Source organism: Dermatophagoides pteronyssinus, unplaced genomic scaffold (assembly GCF_027571235.1).
Source record: "Dermatophagoides pteronyssinus isolate colony J.1.1.1.1 unplaced genomic scaffold, Derpt_VIB-CSIC_2022.12 sq0004, whole genome shotgun sequence".
Classification (NCBI taxonomy): domain Eukaryota; kingdom Metazoa; phylum Arthropoda; class Arachnida; order Sarcoptiformes; family Pyroglyphidae; genus Dermatophagoides; species Dermatophagoides pteronyssinus.
Window position 1 is genome coordinate 3,451,493 of NW_027461528.1, and position 20,902 is coordinate 3,472,394.

The window sequence follows — 20,902 nt, forward strand, 5'->3', positions numbered from 1 at the left end:
AAAAAAGAATATAAATGTTTATGATGGATAAAAAAGGATGGAAAAAATTGATGATGATTAGAGAGATGATATATACGGTCTGTGTGTTTTAGTATAACTGCAGTGTGTGTGTTAAATTTGAAATTTTCATCAAATTTAACCCTTTTTTGGGTAAAAATGCCTGCTGCTAAAAGCTTAACATCCGTTGCGTATTTTTGTTTATCAATTTTGTCAGATCTAACTGAACAAGCTGATGTACATAGTTTGACCATTGTCCATCCATCCTTCAATGGTCAAGTTCTCATCGTCATCATCAGTAACATTTGGTTATTTTTTTTGTGTAAAAAATTTCTTCAAGGTCTTTTCTCGTCATCCAAACCATATACACAATCATACATGGATGACCAACAACAAAAAGAAAAAAAGGATGATGATGATGGACCTCAAGGGAAATAACAAGGCAAACAAGCAAGAGAGAGAGAGAGAGAGAGATGGGGGTAACATCGGTTGATGATGATAACTGGTCCTAGGCCAAAATTGGTTGACCAATGGGATAACAACATCCCCACTATCAAAAGTATGTGGAGAGAGTGAGAAAGGAAAAAAACTGACCAAATTTTGACTGATTTTTTGATTCTCATCCATTTTGATCGTTTGGTATGGTTTCGTTGGTTGAATAGAAAAAACTGGTTAAAAAAATTGGTCCTAGCAATTTTGAAATAAGCAGCCTGATTTTTTTTTGTTTACTGGCCTGTTTGACCATCCTGTATTTTTGAAAAGCAAGAGATAAATAGGTCCCCTAGAAAGCTAAATGTTTATTGCATTGATCAATAGGGTCCCTATGCTGCTGTTGTTGATTTTTTCCCTTATTTTTCCCCTTAATTTTTTTGCTAATCTTTTTATTTTTCTTACATAGCAAGCTAGCTAGCAAGAGAGAACCAAAATGACCAAACAATGGAATTGAATGAATGAAATGTAATCGACAAAAAAATATTTGGTTGGCCCTAAGGGTTTATGTTTAGTTTTTTTGACCATCTTATGCTGTGCTAGGGTTTTATTTTCAAAAAAAAAAAAAAAAAATGTTTGAAAAAGAAAATGATACCAAGCAAAAGATGGAGAATAGAGAGAGAAATGTTGTAAACCAAACGAGCTTAATAGCCCAGGTAAAAATCAACGTGAAAGAAAAAAGAGAAAAAAGGTGAAAAGAAAATGATGTAGAGAGAAAAAAACGATTGACCATTGGTCAAAATTTAAAATTTAAAAAAAACGATGGAAAAGAAACGAATGTGCCCCATCGAGCTAATTAAGATGATGATGAAAAAAATGTAAAGATTTTTTTTTGCAAAAACTTTTTGGTTGAACAACGTAAGAAAAAAAGTATTTTCTTTTTTAGAAGAAAATTCTTTGGCCTCTTTTCTTTGCTCAGGATTGAGAGAGAGAGAGAGAGAGGGGTTGAGAGAATTGAGAAAGACTATTATCATCATCATCGAAATTTTTCATCTGGTGATTGATTATTCGGATGGCCTACTCTTTTCCTTCTTGTTCAACTTCTTCAACGATATTTACACGGCTGTTGACCATGATGACCTTGAATAAGTTTTCTCTTCTTTTTTCCTTCGTCTTCAACAAGTCCATGATGTTGTTGTTGATGATGAATAAAATAAATTAACAGAAAAAGATGCCCGCTATATTATCATCATTAACGGCATCAATCATTTGTGATCATCACCGATTGGATCGATGCCGTTTTCTTTTCTTTATTTTGAAAAGAAAATGAAAATTTCCATGGAATTTCATCCTTTATAATTACCCGATCATCATCATTATCATCATCGTATGAATGAATGAATGATGGTCAGGCTGGAGCCAGTCGAGGATGATGATAATGATCGAAAATTTTAGTTTCATTGGTGGTGGTGGTACATCTTGTGAAGGTCAAACATTCAAACCTGACCAAACGATGAATTGGTCAATATTACAAATCATATGGCATCTTTTTGATCATCATTATCAATAGAGAGAGGTTCTTCTTTTTTTACCAATCATTCTTGAAGCTCCACCTCTAAATTTTTTACTAATTTTAGTTTTTTTTTCAAATAGATCAATGTTAATGATAATTATACTGTTTGGTGATTATGATTATGATGTGTTAAACAGCAAAAACAACAACAACAACACACTGACCAATTTGTTATGAATTTTATTTTTCCCGAAAAAACAATCAAACAGAAAAATCAATAAATGATGCAAAAGAGAAAAGAAGGAGGGATGTTGGAATAGCCAATGTTTATCATTTTTTTTAGATTTTCTTATCAAACATCCAATCAAAAGCCAGTAATGATATAGCATCCCCATCATCCAAACAAGAAAGAAGAAAATAAACCAAATATAAGAAAAAACAAGACGCATCAATCATGTATGAGAAAAAAAGAATATTTTTATATATAGTAGGCGGAGCAAAAATAAACATCTTTTTGGCTTGAATTTTTTTCAATCTGTGTCCAAAGATCATCTAATTGATTAACCGGTAATTGGTTTATTGGCAAAACAAGAGAATCATTTTGAATCGGGAAAAACACTTTTCTAGGTCATATTTGCAATTTTGATTTGAAAACAAACAAAATGATAATAATGACTATTTCCACTTTAACATCATCATCATCATAACATTCATCTGCATCACAGAGAGAATAATTTTTATTTTTGATGTCAAAATTGTAATATTTTAACATCATCATCATTATTATTATTGATAGGAAAATATTAGTTTTTTTCACTGTGTTTGTAGTTTTTCTGCATCATCATCATTGCACATCCATTTTGGTTTGCATTGATAATATGAAAACGATGATACTAAATAAACATCCAATGATAACGAGTTGTTATTTAGCCATTACAAACAAACGAATATCAGATGTCATCGGTGTTTGATGGATGATAAATTTTGCTTCATCATCATCATTGTAATTATTCAAGTGAATAATAATCGAGAACAGGAGAAAAACAAAAATGAAATCAAAAAGAATCAGAATCCGCATCATCATTATCATTAAAAAAATGAAATGGACAACAACAATGATGATGAAAAATTGAATTGCAAATTATCGACATCAATAATAATATTGATTGCATCATCATCATCATCATTGTAACCATTAATCGATAACCCGATATCGAATTTTCATCGACAAATGGAATGATAATGTAATGGATGAATCAATATTTACAAAGATAAATTTTCATTGGAGAAAAAATTTATCCGAATTACTGATAAAAATTTAATCAATTTTCTATGGAATTTTGTTGTATTTGGACGCAAACATTGATATTTGGTTCAATATTAATGATAACATCAACAATCAATAAATATTTTCATTCATTCAAACGTTATCTACCCAAATTACAATTAAATATTCAACAAATAACATTAAAATGGCAAATCTTAGAATTTTATGAACGTTTAGTCAATGAATATGGTAGAGAATTTGGTTGGTATTTCGGAAACATTGTTGTTGTTAGTGCTAAGTAATTGTATGCAGATATTATTTGCATATCTTGGTTTAATGTTGATTATGTTTAAATTTTTCCTTAAAAATAATATTAAATTTTAAATTTTTCAAGGTTCAAAAGGCTTTTAAATTTAATTTCTTTTCTTTTTTTGATCATTATCATTTGTTTATTTAGTTCTTTATTCGATTTTTCTTAAAAATTTAAATTTAGCTTTTTTTCTGATATTTACATTAATCTCATTGATTTTACAATCAAACAAAATAAAAATCGATGCGGGGGTGTGGTGGTAAACCACTGGTCGATTTCGTCATCGTCACCGTCGTCGTCATTGTTATTTTCTATTTTTTCTTAAATTTCAATGAAGGAAATGAATTTTCCCATTTTTGGTTGAGCAAACAAATGGAAAAAAGGAAGAAGATTCGGCAGCCTAAGCTTAATATATCACACTACTACCACCACTACCTGACTTACTTTTCTTTATATTTTTGTTCAAGTTTGTCAAGGTTAAGGTCAATATGTCGATGGTCAACATATTTCACTGTTACACACACACTGCAACAAATTATTCAATAGCAGCCATCCATTTTCTTTCTCTCTTCGTTTTTTTCTCGGTCAGTTTATAATCTTTAAAATCACATATACCGCACTAACGAAAAAAATTGAATTGATTCGAACCATATTGTGAATGATTGAATGAAAACCTTATGCATGAGTATACAACACTCTTTCATTTCAAAGAAATCAACAAAAAATGAGAAAACCCCTTAAACATTTTTGCTTGTCAAATTTATTTTTAAAAGATTTGTTTTGCTTCTTCTTCGTTTCATTCAATTCAATGTTTTTTCTGGAACAGTTTTCTTTTTTTTTCAATTGTTCCAGTCCAGCACAAAGAAATAGAAAAAGAAGCAGCAGCAGCCGTAATTGAATCAATATGATCAGCATCCGCTTATTCAAATCTTTTTGGTATTTTTTCGGCCCATTTTTATCTTATTTGGTTGTTATTCCACAATGACCATTTCCTTAATAATTTTATTTATGTAAAGTACGAGCCAAAAAAAAACTCAACAGATGACCATCACGTGCATCTCATGATGACTCTGACTATAATTCATAGTTGAGTGAGGTTAGGTTGATGACTATGACTATGACTATGATTCATAGTTGAGTGAGGTTAGGTTGATGACTATGACTATGACTATGATTCATAGTTGAGTGAGGTTAGGTTGATGACTATGACTATGACTATGATTCATAGTTGAGTGAGGTTAGGTTGATGACTATGGCTATGACTATGATTCATAGTTGAGTGAGGTTAGGTTGATGACTATGGCTATGGCTATGACTATGATTCATAGTTGAGTGAGGTTAGGTTGATGACTATGGCTATGGCTATGACTATGATTCATAGTTGAGTGAGGTTAGGTTGATGACTATGGCTATGAAAATTTTTTTTTAAGAAAAAAAATTGAAAATGGCATCAATCAATTTTAAAAAAATTTAATTCAAATTAAATGGAATTTTGTTTGTTTGGTACATTTATTTTGTTTTATGTTCTTACATATCCATCTGGTTTCAATTTTTTTTTCTCTTTCATTCTACGGATGCGTATGATCCGTCATGTTTAAATTAACTTTGTTTTTTTAAAGAAAAAACCTTATAAATCAACATTTGAATTTTTTAAAAATTTGTAACATTGAAAAAAATTTAGTTTTTGTTGCGATGGTTATGGCAAATGACGATAAATTTGCAATTTGATGCCTCATCATTGGCAACATCATGCATTTGGAATGACCTCGAACATGATCATCATTGTTACATTCATTTATCATTTTGTTCAAAATGAATCGAATGGATGATTTTTTCTTGGTTTCTTCAAGAGGCGAAAAAATCACAAACACCAGGCACACAATAGGTCAAGATTAACTCAAACTATTTTAACTGATTCAATGAACAAAAAAAAACTTTGTTTTTATTGGAAAATATCGATTTTATGACCGCATCCGTTATTATTTTTGTTCAAGCACATTTTGTTCTGCTATGAAAATGGAGATGTCATTTTCACTTTTTGTTTGTTATTTTTCTCTCGAGTTTCATTCACTTTCAGTGTTTGTGTGTGTGTTTTATTATCATCATTTTCGAAGAAAAAATGAAAGAAGAAAATTATGCTGTATCATGCATCCTAGCATCCTAACACCCACCGAAACACTCAGAAAATTATCATTCATTCTCTACCAATTTATTCAGTGTCCTTGTATCAAACACATCACATCAGTTAGTTGATGATGATGATCATTTGTTGTTGTTTTAACGAAAACCCATTATCATTCTTTTCATTTGGTTTGGTCATCATCATCATAACATATTTCCGGTCGGTTTAATACATTTCAGATGAATATGGTGGAAAGAATGAATGAAAGAAAAAATCCAATTTCTAAGAATTTTTTTCTCATTGTTGTAACTGATTTTTTATTTTATTTTTAGCTAGCACAGCACAGGTAAATCATCTAATACCAGTGACCACCTGATTTACCATCTAATTATATTGTTAATGTTTTTTTTCTTCATATGTTTCCATGTTCTCTCACTCTCTCACTGTCTTTCGATCAATATTCCTTAATATGAAAAAATTGATAAGCAAAATGACAATCGATTATGTTGTCGTTGTAAATGGCTTGAAGCTAAACAGAATGCTTAGATTCTTTTCAGTCAACAAACATATCAGCTTCCGTATGACCATGATGATGATGACCATAATAGAAATCTCAACTCTTTTAGCTGCTTTTTCGATGTTATCGATTATTTTTTGCATAAGGGATTTTATTTATTTTTTGTTCGTTTTGGCCACCGACCACCAATCAATTTCACTTTTTCTTTCACACACTTGTTCATGATATTTTGTTAACCCCATATGACGCCATCTTGTCGCTTGTCGAATAGAAAAGAAACGAAAACTGAATGACCATTATCACCAGTGATAGATTGATGGTCTGATACTAACATTCAACAAAAAAATTACATTAACCAATTGTAATCATGGATTAAATTTTTTTTTCGGCAAAAACGAAAATGAATAGGAAAAAATATTGAAAATCTTTTCCCCTTTTCTTAACTTTTTGTTGTAAATTGAGTAGATTTGAATTGAAGTTACCATTCATATAGCATGTATTTTTTTATGATGATGTACATGTGTTCGATTGAAATAAACCACTTGCATTTTGTATGTTCAACTGTGAACACGTGTTTATTAATTATTCTTGTTCCCGATTCTCAACATTTGGTAGCATTGCTCCGTGGTTCCAACGAATAATAATTTGTACGTTACAAAAATGTCGAATGATAATGATGGCGGTAAAGATTCGATTAAAATGATGTTAGAAATGATGTCTGAATTCAATGATCGAATGGTACGAATGGAACAGGCAAATTTAATTCAGCCGTCAACATCATCATCATCAAATAATATTGTACCTACACCGGTTGTTCATCGCAAGTCGAATCATGAAAACTACGTGTTTTCACAAATTGTGAAGTATGACGGAAAGAATCTGAAACACTGGATAACGTCAGTAAAAGCGGCATTCAAAAGCTGTGGATACAGTCATTTCTTGGAAGGTGAACTCGATTCGACACATCCGGATTTCCAATTATATCAGAATTGTCTTGGAACGATATCGTTGACATTTGTTCCTGAAAAGTTTGAAATTATCGAACATTGTACCAGCGTTTACCAAATTTGGAAACAAATGGCTGACGTTGAAAAGGATACATATGCAACAGCGGTTCGTAAGCTGAGTGAATTGATAAATTGTGCTTATCGTTCCGGAAGTCTTCGCACATGGTTTGAAACACTGGTTGCGAAGTTCGAATCGATTGATTCTGATTGGATAAAATTCAGTGATAAAAGCCGTTGTATCGTCGTCATGTTTTTGCTACGAGCAAACTCGAAATTTGAACAATTGACCGATCGTATAATGATGAATCAAAATGGCACGATGAAGGATATTCTCAACGAATTCATTGAATACGATGAGAAATCAAAATACCAATCCATAGCATCGAATTCTGGATCAAATGATCATAAAGAATTGGCTAAAATGGCATCGAAGAAATCATCAAAAAGTGGTATCAGATGTTCATTTTGTTTGAAACCTGGTCATACATGTGATGAATGCTGGATCAGACAACGGATTGAGAAACAAAAATTAAATACATCATCATCATCGTCATCATCATTATCGAAAAATAAATTGTCATCATCAACATCAAATCTGAAAGAAAAATCGTCTAAATCATCAAGCACAAAGGATAAGAGAATGGCTAAATCTTTGTTGCAAAAATCGATTGTAAAGTCACCTGATGTATGGATCTTAGACTCCGGGTGCACATCACATATAACAATTAATGAAAATTGCCTCATCGAACCGAAAATCAATGTAATTGAATTTGAAATTGCCAGTGGAAAAACAGTCAAATCCGTAAAGACTGGTGATGTTATGATCGAACCAAAGCCCAACTGCAAACTGATTTTGAAAGATGTTGCTTTTGGAGATTTCAATTCGAATCTTGTCTCAATGGTTAAATTGGTTGAAGACGGATTCAAGATATCGGTCGATAATAAACAGGCAAAAATATTCAAACAGAATATATCATTTACGGCGAATTTAGACGAGAACAATTTATGGATCATCAACAGCAAGCCTACGAACATTATAATGAATCTGTGGCATAAAAGGTTGGCTCACTGTGGTAAAAATGTATTGAAACGGATTAAGAAAGTTGTGCCACAAATTGATCTAAAATATGAAAATTGTGATGATTGTGCACAAAATAAATCTGTAGCTTCACCACACAACCATCCGATGATCTATGAAAATGTAAAACCATTCGAGATGCTGCACATTGATCTTTGGGAATCTCCGGTACCATCGATTCAAGGAAGTAAATATGGAATGTTAATCGTTGACCATTGCACCAGGTTTACGTTTGGTATATCCATTGAATTCAAATCTGATGCCGCATCTAAACTAATCGAATTTATTGATTTTAATCAGAAAAGACTTGATCGTAAAGTAAAAACTATTCGTACCGACAAAGGTACAGAATTTGTGAATAGCACGCTGAAAACGTTTTGCAAACAGCATGGTATTGTACACGAAACGACAGTCGGATACTCGCCCGAACAAAACGGAATTGTAGAAAGGATGAATCGAACCGTTTTTGAAACGGTAAGATTATTGTTAAATTCTGCATGTGCACCGTATCAATTGTGGGCAGAGACCATGTCATATGCCATTTATGTTATTAACATCTGGATTCGTGCTGATGAAAAGACGCCGTATGAAAAATTTTATTCAAAGAAGCCGAATTATAATCATTTACGTACATTCGGTTGTGAGGCATTTCATCATATAACAAAATTGAAACGATCATCTAAATTCGATAAAACATCAGAACGTCTCATGTTCATTGGCTACACGGGTTCAACAACTAACTATCGTTTGGTAAATCCCAATACATTCGAAATTGTCATAACAAATAATGTGAAATTTAATGAAGATAAAATGTTTTTTGACTGGAATAATTCGTCACGAAACTTGTCCAATGAATCACCACGATCAAATTTTGATTTAGTTAATTCCAATTGTTCTGATGATGATAATGATGAAAATGAAATTGAAAACAATGATCATGATAATGAATCGACATCTTTATCAACAACTAGTCAACATGAAAATGATGAAGATTTAACATCCGAATATGAAGCTGAAAATGATAGTGAATCGTATTCGTCAATTGAACCGGAAGAAAATGTTGGTGTAAGAAGATCGACACGTGTGAATTTTGGTATTCCACCAGTTCGTTATGGATATCAATGTAGTGATAGTAGTATTGAAATACCAACTACATATGATGAAGCGATCAATTCGAACAATTCTGATGAATGGAAACAAGCTATTAGCAAAGAAATCACACAATTACGAAAGTATAAAGTGTTTGAAAATGTTTCCTTTGATTCGTCAAGAAAAGTAATTCCTACGAAATGGATATTTACACGTAAACGTGATGGCACATTTAAAGCTCGCTTAGTAGCTTGTGGCTATTCGCAAAAATATGGTATCGATTATGATCAGATTGCATCACCAACGCCTGATTCTACATTAACAAATCTGATTTTGAGCTACGCAAAAACGTTTGATTATCGTACTCGACAATTGGATATCCGAACTGCATTTCTAAATGCTAGTCTTGATGAAGAATTGTATGTAAAAACGCCACCAGGTTTTGGTGATAATGGTCATTTGAAATTGAAAAAGGCGTTATATGGACTAAAACAAAGTCCGCTACAATGGTATAAAACAATATCTTCTCATCTATTATCGATTGGATTTCAGTGTTGTATCGCTGATAAATGTTTATTCATGAAGAATAATATTTTGCTTCTCGTTTATGTCGATGATATCATACTTTGTGGGCCAGATGAAAATCAGTTGACCAAAATTGTCAAAGATCTTGAAAAGCGGTTTGAAGTAACTGATATTGGTAATTTGAAAGATTATCTCGGTATAGAAATTGTCGATAAAGGGGAGCATTTTGAACTTAATCAATCGAAATATATCCGAAAAATTATGATGGAATTTAACATGATTAATTGTAAACCAACGTACGTACCGATGAGTTCGTTGTATCAACAAAATGATGAAGAAGAAGTAAATGAAAATTTACCTATTCGTAAATTGATTGGTTCATTATTATATGTTGCTAATAAAACGAGACCGGATATAATGTTCGCTACAAATTGGTTGTCAAGATTTCTAACGAAACCAACGAAATCGCTATTCAATGCGGGAAAACAAATTCTGCGATATTTATCTGGTACTATTGATCAATGTTTAATTATCGGAAAAATGAATCAAGATCTGGCAGTTTATACAGACTCGTCTTTCGGACAAGGTGCTACCAGACATTCAACATCGGGTCTTATCGTAACATGTGGAAATACTGTACTTGGTTGGAAAAGTAATAAGCAACGTAAAATCACGATATCAAGTTGTGAATCTGAACTAACAGCAATAATGGATGGTTATAGATGCGTTCGTTTCATTCAACAAATTATGAATTTCATTAATTACGATGTGAATATCAATTTCTTGTGTGACAATCAATCAGTCATTCATCTCATCAATAATCAATCGTCAATGAAACGGTCGAGGTACTTCGATATAGAGTTGAAGAAAATAATCGAAGTATTTGCAACAAACAAAAATTATGATATCAAGTTTGTAAACACAAAGGAACAGCTAGCGGATTTTTTGACAAAACCGCTGCCAAGAAAAGCTTTAATTGATATAACTAAAAAGTTATTTGTGAATTGAATTTTATTATCTATTTTTGTAATTCAATTCAAATGTAACTCAATAAGGGGAGATTGTTGTAAATTGAGTAGATTTGAATTGAAGTTACCATTCATATAGCATGTATTTTTTTATGATGATGTACATGTGTTCGATTGAAATAAACCACTTGCATTTTGTATGTTCAACTGTGAACACGTGTTTATTAATTATTCTTGTTCCCGATTCTCAACACTTTTTCGTCCACTGTTGGGTTTTTTCTTTGATTCTCAATAGCTTCTTTTTATTCAAATTAAATTTGAATTTTAAAAAAATTTCATCTTTTTTTTCTTTCTTTCTTTTTACCCTTGGTGTTTTTCTAGCTGTTTGATTTGAATGATTGCAAAAAATCTCCTTCTGTTTCTTATTTTTTTCTTTCTCTGTTTTTGGGGTTATTTAAAGATTCAATTTCATCATTCCGTTCATTCGAATCCAAACCAAACCGAACCGAAAAAATTTTCTTGAACCAAACAAAGAACCATAAGGGTGAGGTCCACTTGTTGCTGTTAGTATTGTCGGTACGGTCGCTATCGGTATCGTCATCGTTGTCGTTGTTGTTGACCATTATCATCTTTCTTTTTATCAACATCATCATTTGCCTCGCCTTTTTTCCATCATCATCATTGATGACCATCCATCCAACCATTCATTCATTCTATTCATTCAGTAAACATCGATTGGCATATTTTATGGTGAAAAAAGGACCAAAGAACCATAGAGCTGACCATCACATATTGAATGAAAAAAATAAGCTTTTTTCCCATGAATAATATCAACACAGAAACAAACACAGCACACTAACCGGACCCAATTTGGTCAAAATGAAAAACAGAAATAGAGAGAAAGAAAAAACCCTTTGTATTCTCTGTTTTCCCCTTTTTTTCTTCTCCTTTCTTCTTTTTCTTAGTTTTTTTTTCACATTTTGTCAACCAATTTTGATTCAATGAAAAACAAACGAATGGAATGAATGAAAATTACTCTGGTCCCTTGCTTGATGTTGGTTTGTTTGCTTGGTTGTGTGTTTGTGTGTGAAAGATTGTTGTTGATGATGATGATGGTATTTTAGCTATGTAAAATTTGGTTGGTTGGTTAGTGGATGGACCTTGGACAAGAACAAAAAAAAACGAAGAATGAATTGAATAGAGATGGGGATGGGGATGATTTAAAAGATTATTATTATTATTATTTGATAGAAAACTGACCTTGTGTGTGTGAGGGTTAGGTTGAAGGGTATATGTCACCATATTGGTCAAAAAAAAATTGTCAAAAAAAAAAAAATTATTATTCAAGGTCAACAGTAAAAAAAGATGGATGAAATAAACATTTGATTTACAAGTGTTTTCTGAATTTGTGTGTGGGTGTTTTATTCCAAATGCGCATACGCATCAAATAGATGATATTTTTTTCTCACTTCCTCCTATTCAATCACTCCCACATATATTCGGTAAAAAACATACCCATCAATAAATCGATTTGAATATTTCGATTTACGTAATTTGTATTGAATTTCCAAGAAAATAATTTACAAATCTTTTAATGACATACTTTTGCACACACCAATTCAATACTTGCACACACACATTGAAATGATTGTCAAATTCAATTTATCACCAAACAACATCAATCGTCGTTGTCATTGTCATCAGGCCCTAGGGCCTGGTACTTTAGGTTGCTTATGTTTTTTTCTTCAATCTGAAACAACAACAAAAACGAAAAATTTTTTGATTTTTTTATGACAAGCATGCTGGGAGCCTTGCATTTTTATATATATTCAAAGTTAGTTACAATATTGGTTAGAAAAAACTAAATAGCCATAGATGAAAAAATGACCATTATGATGATTACGAAGATGGACAACAACACAGCATATTACAGCAGAAAAAGATAGAAAAAAAAATCAAGGGATGAAGAGTGAGACAAATGGTCAACAACAACAACCATTTTGACGTAATTGAAATTTGAGAAATGAAGAAAAGCTATTGGACCGTGGTCAAGCGAGTTTTTTTCGTTCCTAGTTGTTTGACCAGTTGACCATCTTTTAATCATTATCATCATCATATGGTATAAATTTTTACGGTTGAATTTTCATTCTGGAATTTTGTTTTTTTTCTAAACAATTTTCTCCTTCTTCTTCTTCATCGTTTGTCACTGAACGAAAAATTCTGTTTTTGGGTTAAAATATTTTCAATAGTAACTGTGGGCCAAATAGATGATGTTGAATGAAGGAAAAAATCAACCAAATTGAATCAATTTAAAAAAATTCAGAAAAAAACTCGTTTCAATTTATTCATTATAACCAATCACTCTCTCTCTCGCTCTACCCTTACCATCTGAATTTTCATTGAATAAAATATTTAGGACACACAAAAACACTGATAGAAAATGTATGTCACACACGAACACCCACACCATAAAAACAACAAACACACCTACATTCGCACCATAAATTTGATTATCGAAACAAAATCAATCATTCTATTCAACACACTGGAACAACATCCATTTTTTCCAACGAAACAACAACAAATTACAACTTAGTTTTTTTTAGCTAACTTTTCATTTGTTGTTGTTTTTTATGACCATTATTTATATAAATGCTTTAGGGTTGCAAAAAATATCAGATTAAAAAACAACAACAACATGGCAAATATTCCAAATAAGCAAAGAGCTGAAATATTGTTAATACCCACCGACAATGTGATGGTCAGGGGACCTTTTTCGATGATGATAATTAAGGATGATGATTGCTTTGTGACAGATGGACACAGCAAACATACATAGCAAAATTTATTTTTCATTTGCAAACTGGACAACACTATTTTCCAAACTAATAAAAGTATTGAACTTTTTTTTGATTAGAAAATTGTTTTATTATGGTTATTAACACAGCAATATTGTGATGAATTTAGTCAACAGGCAAAAAAGAATCCAATCCAAAAGAATCTAAATTTTCATTTGAACCTAACCTATTCTTGTCTAACTAACGTGTAGCTTTAATCTAACCAAATTGCTTATAATGATAATGATTGTTAAAGTTGATAATGATACGGAAGAGGCGGGTCTGTCTTCGAAACCTACACAAGTTGTTGATTGTAGTAGTGGTAATTTTTAATGATAATAATCAAGATGGCTCAATCAATCAATCATTTCATGGACCGGTCATTCTGACCAAAAAAAAACGAAGACCAAAGAGAAAGATAATAACAATGATATACGATTTTAAAATGACATCAAACAATTCTCGGTTTAAATAGGCAAAATAACAACAAGTAATAATTTACAAGAACGGAAAAAAATTGACCATATAGTGATCATATAGCAATGGGTCACTACTTTCAAGGTAGACAACATTCAGCACGTGTGTGTTTCACGATCTTTGTTGATGCTATGTAAATGAATATGAAGATGACCTTTCATTTGATCATCATCATCATCATTGTATCATTAAGATTTTGTGTAGAGGAAAAAACAAACGGAAATGACATCCGAACCATGATGTTTAAAATGAATTAATAATGATGATACTGATGGTAGTTGATTGTCATTATCAAGGGTTAAAACTTAGAAAAACATAATAATTCTAATCAACCAAACAATCCAAGACGACAACAACAAAAACAAAAAGACATCTTTCTATTTTTTTTGCGAATCGATTGGTTGACTGAACACCGAGGTCAAAAATCAAAACAAAAAACGAGAAGCTTTAAGATGAAATGAATTATTCGAACATCAAAGATGTGTTCAAATCTCTCCATCTCTTTGGTGTTTGTGTGAAAAAATCGTTCAACCGAATTCAAAATCATCATCCTCTTTTAATAGTTTCTCTTTTCTTCTTCTTTGGCCAATTATTAAGCATTTGGATGATGCTTCAAGCTATCCATACAACATCATCATCATCATCTGAATAAAAAAGAAAAGAGAATCGATAGTGTCATCTTTTCTGATGATAATCATAATGATGATGATAAAAATGAATAGAAAAATTTGATGATGGTGGTAGCCAATGGCACCGTTTATTTATTTATCCCTTTTTTTCTCCCATCTCTCTCTCCCCCAATTACTATTCATATCCGATAATTTGGCATCCACCAAGCTACAAAGAAAGAAAAAGAAAAACATTTCGGGCGTCCATATTCAATCAAGATGATGATAATGGTTGATGTTGTTGCGATCATTAGGAATGGTTCGATGCTTTTTTTCCTGAATTTCTAACATTTACATCATACAAACACACACAAACAATTCGAGGTTGACATCATCAACTTTTGCAATGCACATCCAACCGATTTCAATTCCATATAATTCATTTCATTCAAATCATAATATTTATGTTTTTTTTGGTAGATCTTTCTTTTCCTCTTCATTTTTTTAGGAAATAGGATCGATGGATGCATGGATGAATTAGATGATGATGATGATGATGAGAGATTCTATGAAAAAGAGACCATCATCATCATCATAATTGGTTTGAATGAATGAAGAATGATACAGCTATGATCTTATTTGACCTTTTTTTTCTCTCTCTATTTTCTTTCGTCTCTCGTTGACTTTATTCACCAGGTATCATCATTATCATCAGGTTTTTTTGAATGAATGAAAGATGATGATGATGATGAAGATCATTGCTCAACATCATCATCAATGATAATGGTTAGGAGAATCACATTGTTACGGTTCACGTCACAAATTTTTTTTTCGTCTTCTTCCATCATCATCAACAGACAGAAGATTTTAGATTTTTTTCATTTCCAAAATAAAAGAAGAATTTTTCTGGAATTTTTTTTGTGGCCATTTTTCCAAAATTCCATCATTCGAAATTCATGTTGGAATCCAAAAGATTCGATTCGACGGCGTTTCAAGTTTCCATTAGAATTAACTTGGTTGAAAAAAATGATTAGATAATCTCTTGGATTTTTTTGTTTCTTTGTTTCTGAATCTAATTAAGAAGAAGAAAATCTTTTTTTGTTCTGTTTATTGTTATGATATCACGTTTGATATTTTTTGTTTTTCGTCTTTTGTTAAGATATTTATGAATGGACAATGGTGATTAAGGACATTTTTTTACGTAAATATGTTTGCTTCACTTTCATTTTTGAACATTCGACGACATTGAAAGTTTTTTCATTTAAATAATTTCATTAATTGAATGGAATTCTTTATAAAATTCTTTTTATAAATGAATAATGATGCGGACAATGGTAATCATCATCATCTTGCAATGTGGCCGGTGATATATTTTAACAGTATGTTTTCAATTTTTCGATTTGTTTTGTTATTCAAATTGAATTGAATGGATGCATGGATGGATGCGCATCATTCATTTCATTTTTTCTGCGTTTCGTTTCTTCTTTCATTGGACCATATCAATTGCTCATTACCATTATTATTATTATTATTATTGTTATGCAATTGAAAGATTTGCGAATGAGTGAATAAAGAAAAAAGTTAAGAAAAACATTCTTGAATCGAATTATCAATATGTTTTTTTGAAGCATCCATTTTCTTTAGAAAAAAGAAAGAATATCACGTATGATGATGATGAAATGATGAGGATCTTGTATGCAAATCACACACACACACGTAGCATCTTTTTGATCATTATAATTATCATCATCGTTGATGATGATGATGATGTAAGATTCTGGGCGTTTATTTTATTTATTTAAAAAATGAAAAACTTTCACTTAATTAAATAATTTTGACAAAATAAACATCCATATGATGAAAGATGATGTGACAATTGAAATCCTGGCCAACAAACGATGCAATTGTTTTTGTTTTCATATATGATGAAAGAAATGAAATAAATCATCACCATCATCAGTGGAGTTCATCACCTTTCATTGGTGTGTGATATATTAAGATTGTCAACTCGATGCTCTTGAAGATCTTGATGATGACGATGTTGAATAAGAAAATTTCATTGTCTTCTAGACCGGTTTTAACATCCTTTCGATGATGAAAACCGAATGTCAAGAAAGAGAGGATATTCTTTCTCTGGCAATGATTTTCAGATTATTTTTTCCAAATGAACAATTAATGTAATCCATGAAGCATCACCATTTTTGATCTTGAAAGCAAATTTCACTCATTTCTTTTGAAGCGCATCCTTTTCGAACAACCAAAAAAACATCATTTGTCAACCAAACCAAACCAAAATAAAAGACAAAATTAAGAAAACTTTTTGCATGAAAATGATGCTCGTTCCGCTCTAAAGGATGTTCACATCACATCACCATCATCATTATCAAACATCCATCAGATACAGGTTGATTTTGTTGTTGTCGTTTTTTTACTATAAAAAAAATTAATTATCAAAAAGAGAAACAAACAAAGATGGTTCTATGGGTAGAATATCAATGATGAAAATCAACTAAGACAGTGAAAACAATTGCAAATGATGATTGTTTAAGTTTATTGAAATGATTTTTTGTTTTCATATTTATTACTGTTATGAATTGGATTAAGATTAATCCAATTAATTGATTATTTTAACAATCATTCTTGTTTTATATAAATCAAGAACTACTTTCTTGATAAATCTTAACCAAGTTTATTATTATTATTAAAGTTCTGATTGTATTATTTATTCTTTGTGTTAATTTTAATTTTCAACATTAAAATTACAAATCAAATGTGTTCTGTATGTATGTTGTGTAATTAGTTGATTTTGGTCATTGATTTATTTATTGAACACACATTGGTTGATGACTAGAATTGAAACAAAACAAAATTTAGATATATAAATGACTATCACAATTATTTTTTATTCAATAATGATTGTTTCTTCTTATTATTATTACTGTGACTGTTACGTTTACGTTGTGATAATTTTGAATTAACAGATTTGTTTCGTTGATTTTTATTATTATCGACTATTATTGTTGATTCATCTGTTTTATTTTGATGATCATCAATGATGTTATTATCGTTTGATAATGTTGTCATTGATTTGGATTTTTTCTGACCACTACGAATTGATTGTGTATAAGTTTTACGATAAAAATTACCGAATAAAATAAGAAATGAAAATGCATAACAAACAAATACATATTGCATCCAACGTGTAAAGGGGCAACCAGTCAGTATGGAATTTAGGCCTAATGTAACACCCATTGTAAATTGTATCTATAAGTTTGATGATGAATTAATTTTTTTTAAAAATAAAACACAATTCAATTTAAACATACCAATTGTATAATGGTTAAATATTTTTTCCACCATAAATATGGCTGCAAACATGAACCAAATGATGCTAATCCATAATAACTATACATCAGTATATGTACCAGGCAATTAACTAATGCACCGGTAACTGCCGATCCGCCGGGTACAAATTTCGAACCAACCCACCAAACAATAAACATTGTTGAATGATGATAGATATGTAAAAATGTAAGCTGATTTGATTTACGTTTAATTATTATTAACATTGTATCGATTAATTCGATTGCTTTCGATATAAAATACCACCAAATGGCTATGGCTATCTATGTTTCAAAATATCAGATAGGAAAATTGGTTCAAATTGAATTTATATTGAAATAAATTCCACTTACTCTTGTTTCATATGGATCATCCCTACCTGTATAGACTAATTGACATAGAAAATTATAATTTGATTTCCAAGCACAATAAATTAGCTGAAAAAGATTAATGTTGGAAAAGTTTAAATTAGAAATTCATATCGCTAAATACAAACCTCATAGGCAATCCATGCATTCAATAATGCCATACTAAAATTATAAACAATAACAAACGATCGAAACCATATTGCATGTGTGAATGATAAATCATAATTTCCATTTCCGATACCACGTCCTTTTAACCCTTTGCCATGATGATGATGATGGTGGTGGTGATGGTGATGATGATGATAATGAGCTTTATGATGACCACTGCCAATGAAATTTTGATTATTCGATACGGATAAAGCTTTCAACATCCAACGTTGAACTGATGATGATGATGAATTGTTTTCATCATTGAGCCATTGATATCCATGATAAACAATGAATAGATATATGATTACAATCATTAATGGCCCAATAATTGAACCCATTAATGGCCATCCATAAAGTTTTGGATCTGTTAAAATAGAATTGTGAATTGAATGAATGAATATTTTGAAAAAATCCTTTTTTACCTGAAAACTGATCAAAATAATTATAATAAAAATAAACATTAGCTATCGGTGTAATTAAATAATTGTAAAAACATGATGGTAATTGTGTGGATGTTCGACGATAATATGTTTGATTGAAATGCGACCATAATTTTTCTAAAAATAATTGTACATTCGATGTTAACATCGTGATGATGTAAGAATTGTTCAGAATCGTTTTCACCGGAAAAATAATAAAAAAAATTATTCAAAACAAAACAAAAAACAAAGAATTTTATTCGTTTTATTTGCTGTAAACATGCAAACAATCAAACAAACAAAAAAGAAACTCAACGGAACCAAAAGAAAAAAACCCATTCAAAGATTCTGAGTAGTGGTTTTGGATTCCTGAATATCCTGGGTATCGATATCCAGAACCACTACCCAGAATCTAAACATTATCTATATTGTCAAAATGAAATTCTGGATTCGTTTTTTGTTGAAATTAAAAAAACAATGAGAACATTAGCGCCATCTTTCGACTTTGAGCATTAATGGGAATTTTTTTTATTTTTAAAAATTTAAATTTGCAAAACTTTTAATCATGTTCAACAGATGGCAAACCATTTCATTGAAGCATCTTTTGTTTTTTGTATCAAAATGTGTATCAAAATTTCATTGAAACAACAATGGCAGCCAGCCAAACTAATTGTTTTTCCTTTACAAACTTACGTTAGGTTGTAATTCATTCTAATCACTGCTATTCCAAATTACATGGATCGATTGATGTTTTTTTTCCTATTCAATCCGATTGCGTTGGGATCAATCATTGTGCAAATTGTCTTTGCAAGAGAAAAAGAGAAACATTCGTCGTTATGGTGGCGAGCAATCCGTTTTTTGTATTTAAAAAAATGACGATTAAAGACACAGACCTTGACCGAAATTTAAGTTATGTTGGCAAAAAAAGAATGAAAAACAATCGAATTGTTTCGATAGGTGCTAGACAAAATTCTAAAAGGCGCAGATGGACAACATCATCATGATCATCCCAAATGGCTATTATTATCACAAGCATCGGAAAATCGTGCTGCTCCAATGTTGCCAACGTTTTTTTCGTTTTCTCGCTAAATTACACGGCCCATCATAATCGTTTTGGATCGTCCAAATTATTATGACGACTACGACGATGGTCAGTTCGAAGAACAAAAAAAATGGGGAAATGCCCTATGTTCATTACGAATTGGACATTGGACAATAATCAGTCACATGTTTTTCATTGCATTTAGATCATATCATTCGATTCGGACATGCACACCATTGATCATCATGGACACTTTATAATTTCCTTTCACAATTCATTCTGCAAGACAATAATGATAATGATTACGAAATTTTCCCCATCCATTCATCCATCAATCAATCAATTGATTGCAATCAATATTAAATCAATGACGATTGGCACATTTTGCAGGGATGAAAACAATAACACCCTTGTGTCACTGTTTTGTTCACTTGAATTGAAGAAAAACAAAAAAGGAAATAAGGAAAAACCCTTCATCCCACCACCACCGCAACCACTAACAAATAAATAGAAATCATGGTCAATCAATAGAATGGATTGCCATTCACACCTCTAATCCAATATAATTAATTCTCTAATGTTTTTTCTTTTGATTTCTTCATCATCAAATCAAGAGATGATAAACAAAAAAATGGATCGATTCTCTATTCAACAATAACGAAGCATTCATTTTAAACTCCATTTGGGCGTTGTCTTTATGGAAAACTTTTCGCTAATTCGTTAACAGCTTTTCAGCTTTTTGCTTTTATTATGAAAAAAGCCCAAGGCAATTCATAATACAACATTAATTAAATGCACCGAATCAATAAAACAATGAAAAACAGTATTAATGATTAT

General features: G+C 31.1%; 1 protein-coding gene across 1 annotated transcript; it reads right to left on the bottom strand.

Annotated features, from left to right (window-relative positions):
• Positions 1–17,367: 17,367 nt before the first annotated feature.
• LOC113797236 (very long chain fatty acid elongase 4-like) lies at positions 17,368–19,487 on the bottom strand. The gene is made up of 5 exons (XM_027347588.2): positions 19,027–19,487; positions 18,583–18,968; positions 18,440–18,523; positions 18,071–18,370; positions 17,368–18,008 (listed from the first exon to the last, which is right to left on the bottom strand). The coding sequence occupies exons 1-5, from the start codon at positions 19,190–19,192 to the stop codon at positions 17,640–17,642; spliced, it is 1,305 nt and encodes a 434-aa protein (XP_027203389.2). The 5' UTR covers positions 19,193–19,487; the 3' UTR covers positions 17,368–17,639.
• Between the last annotated feature and the right edge of the window lie 1,415 nt (positions 19,488–20,902).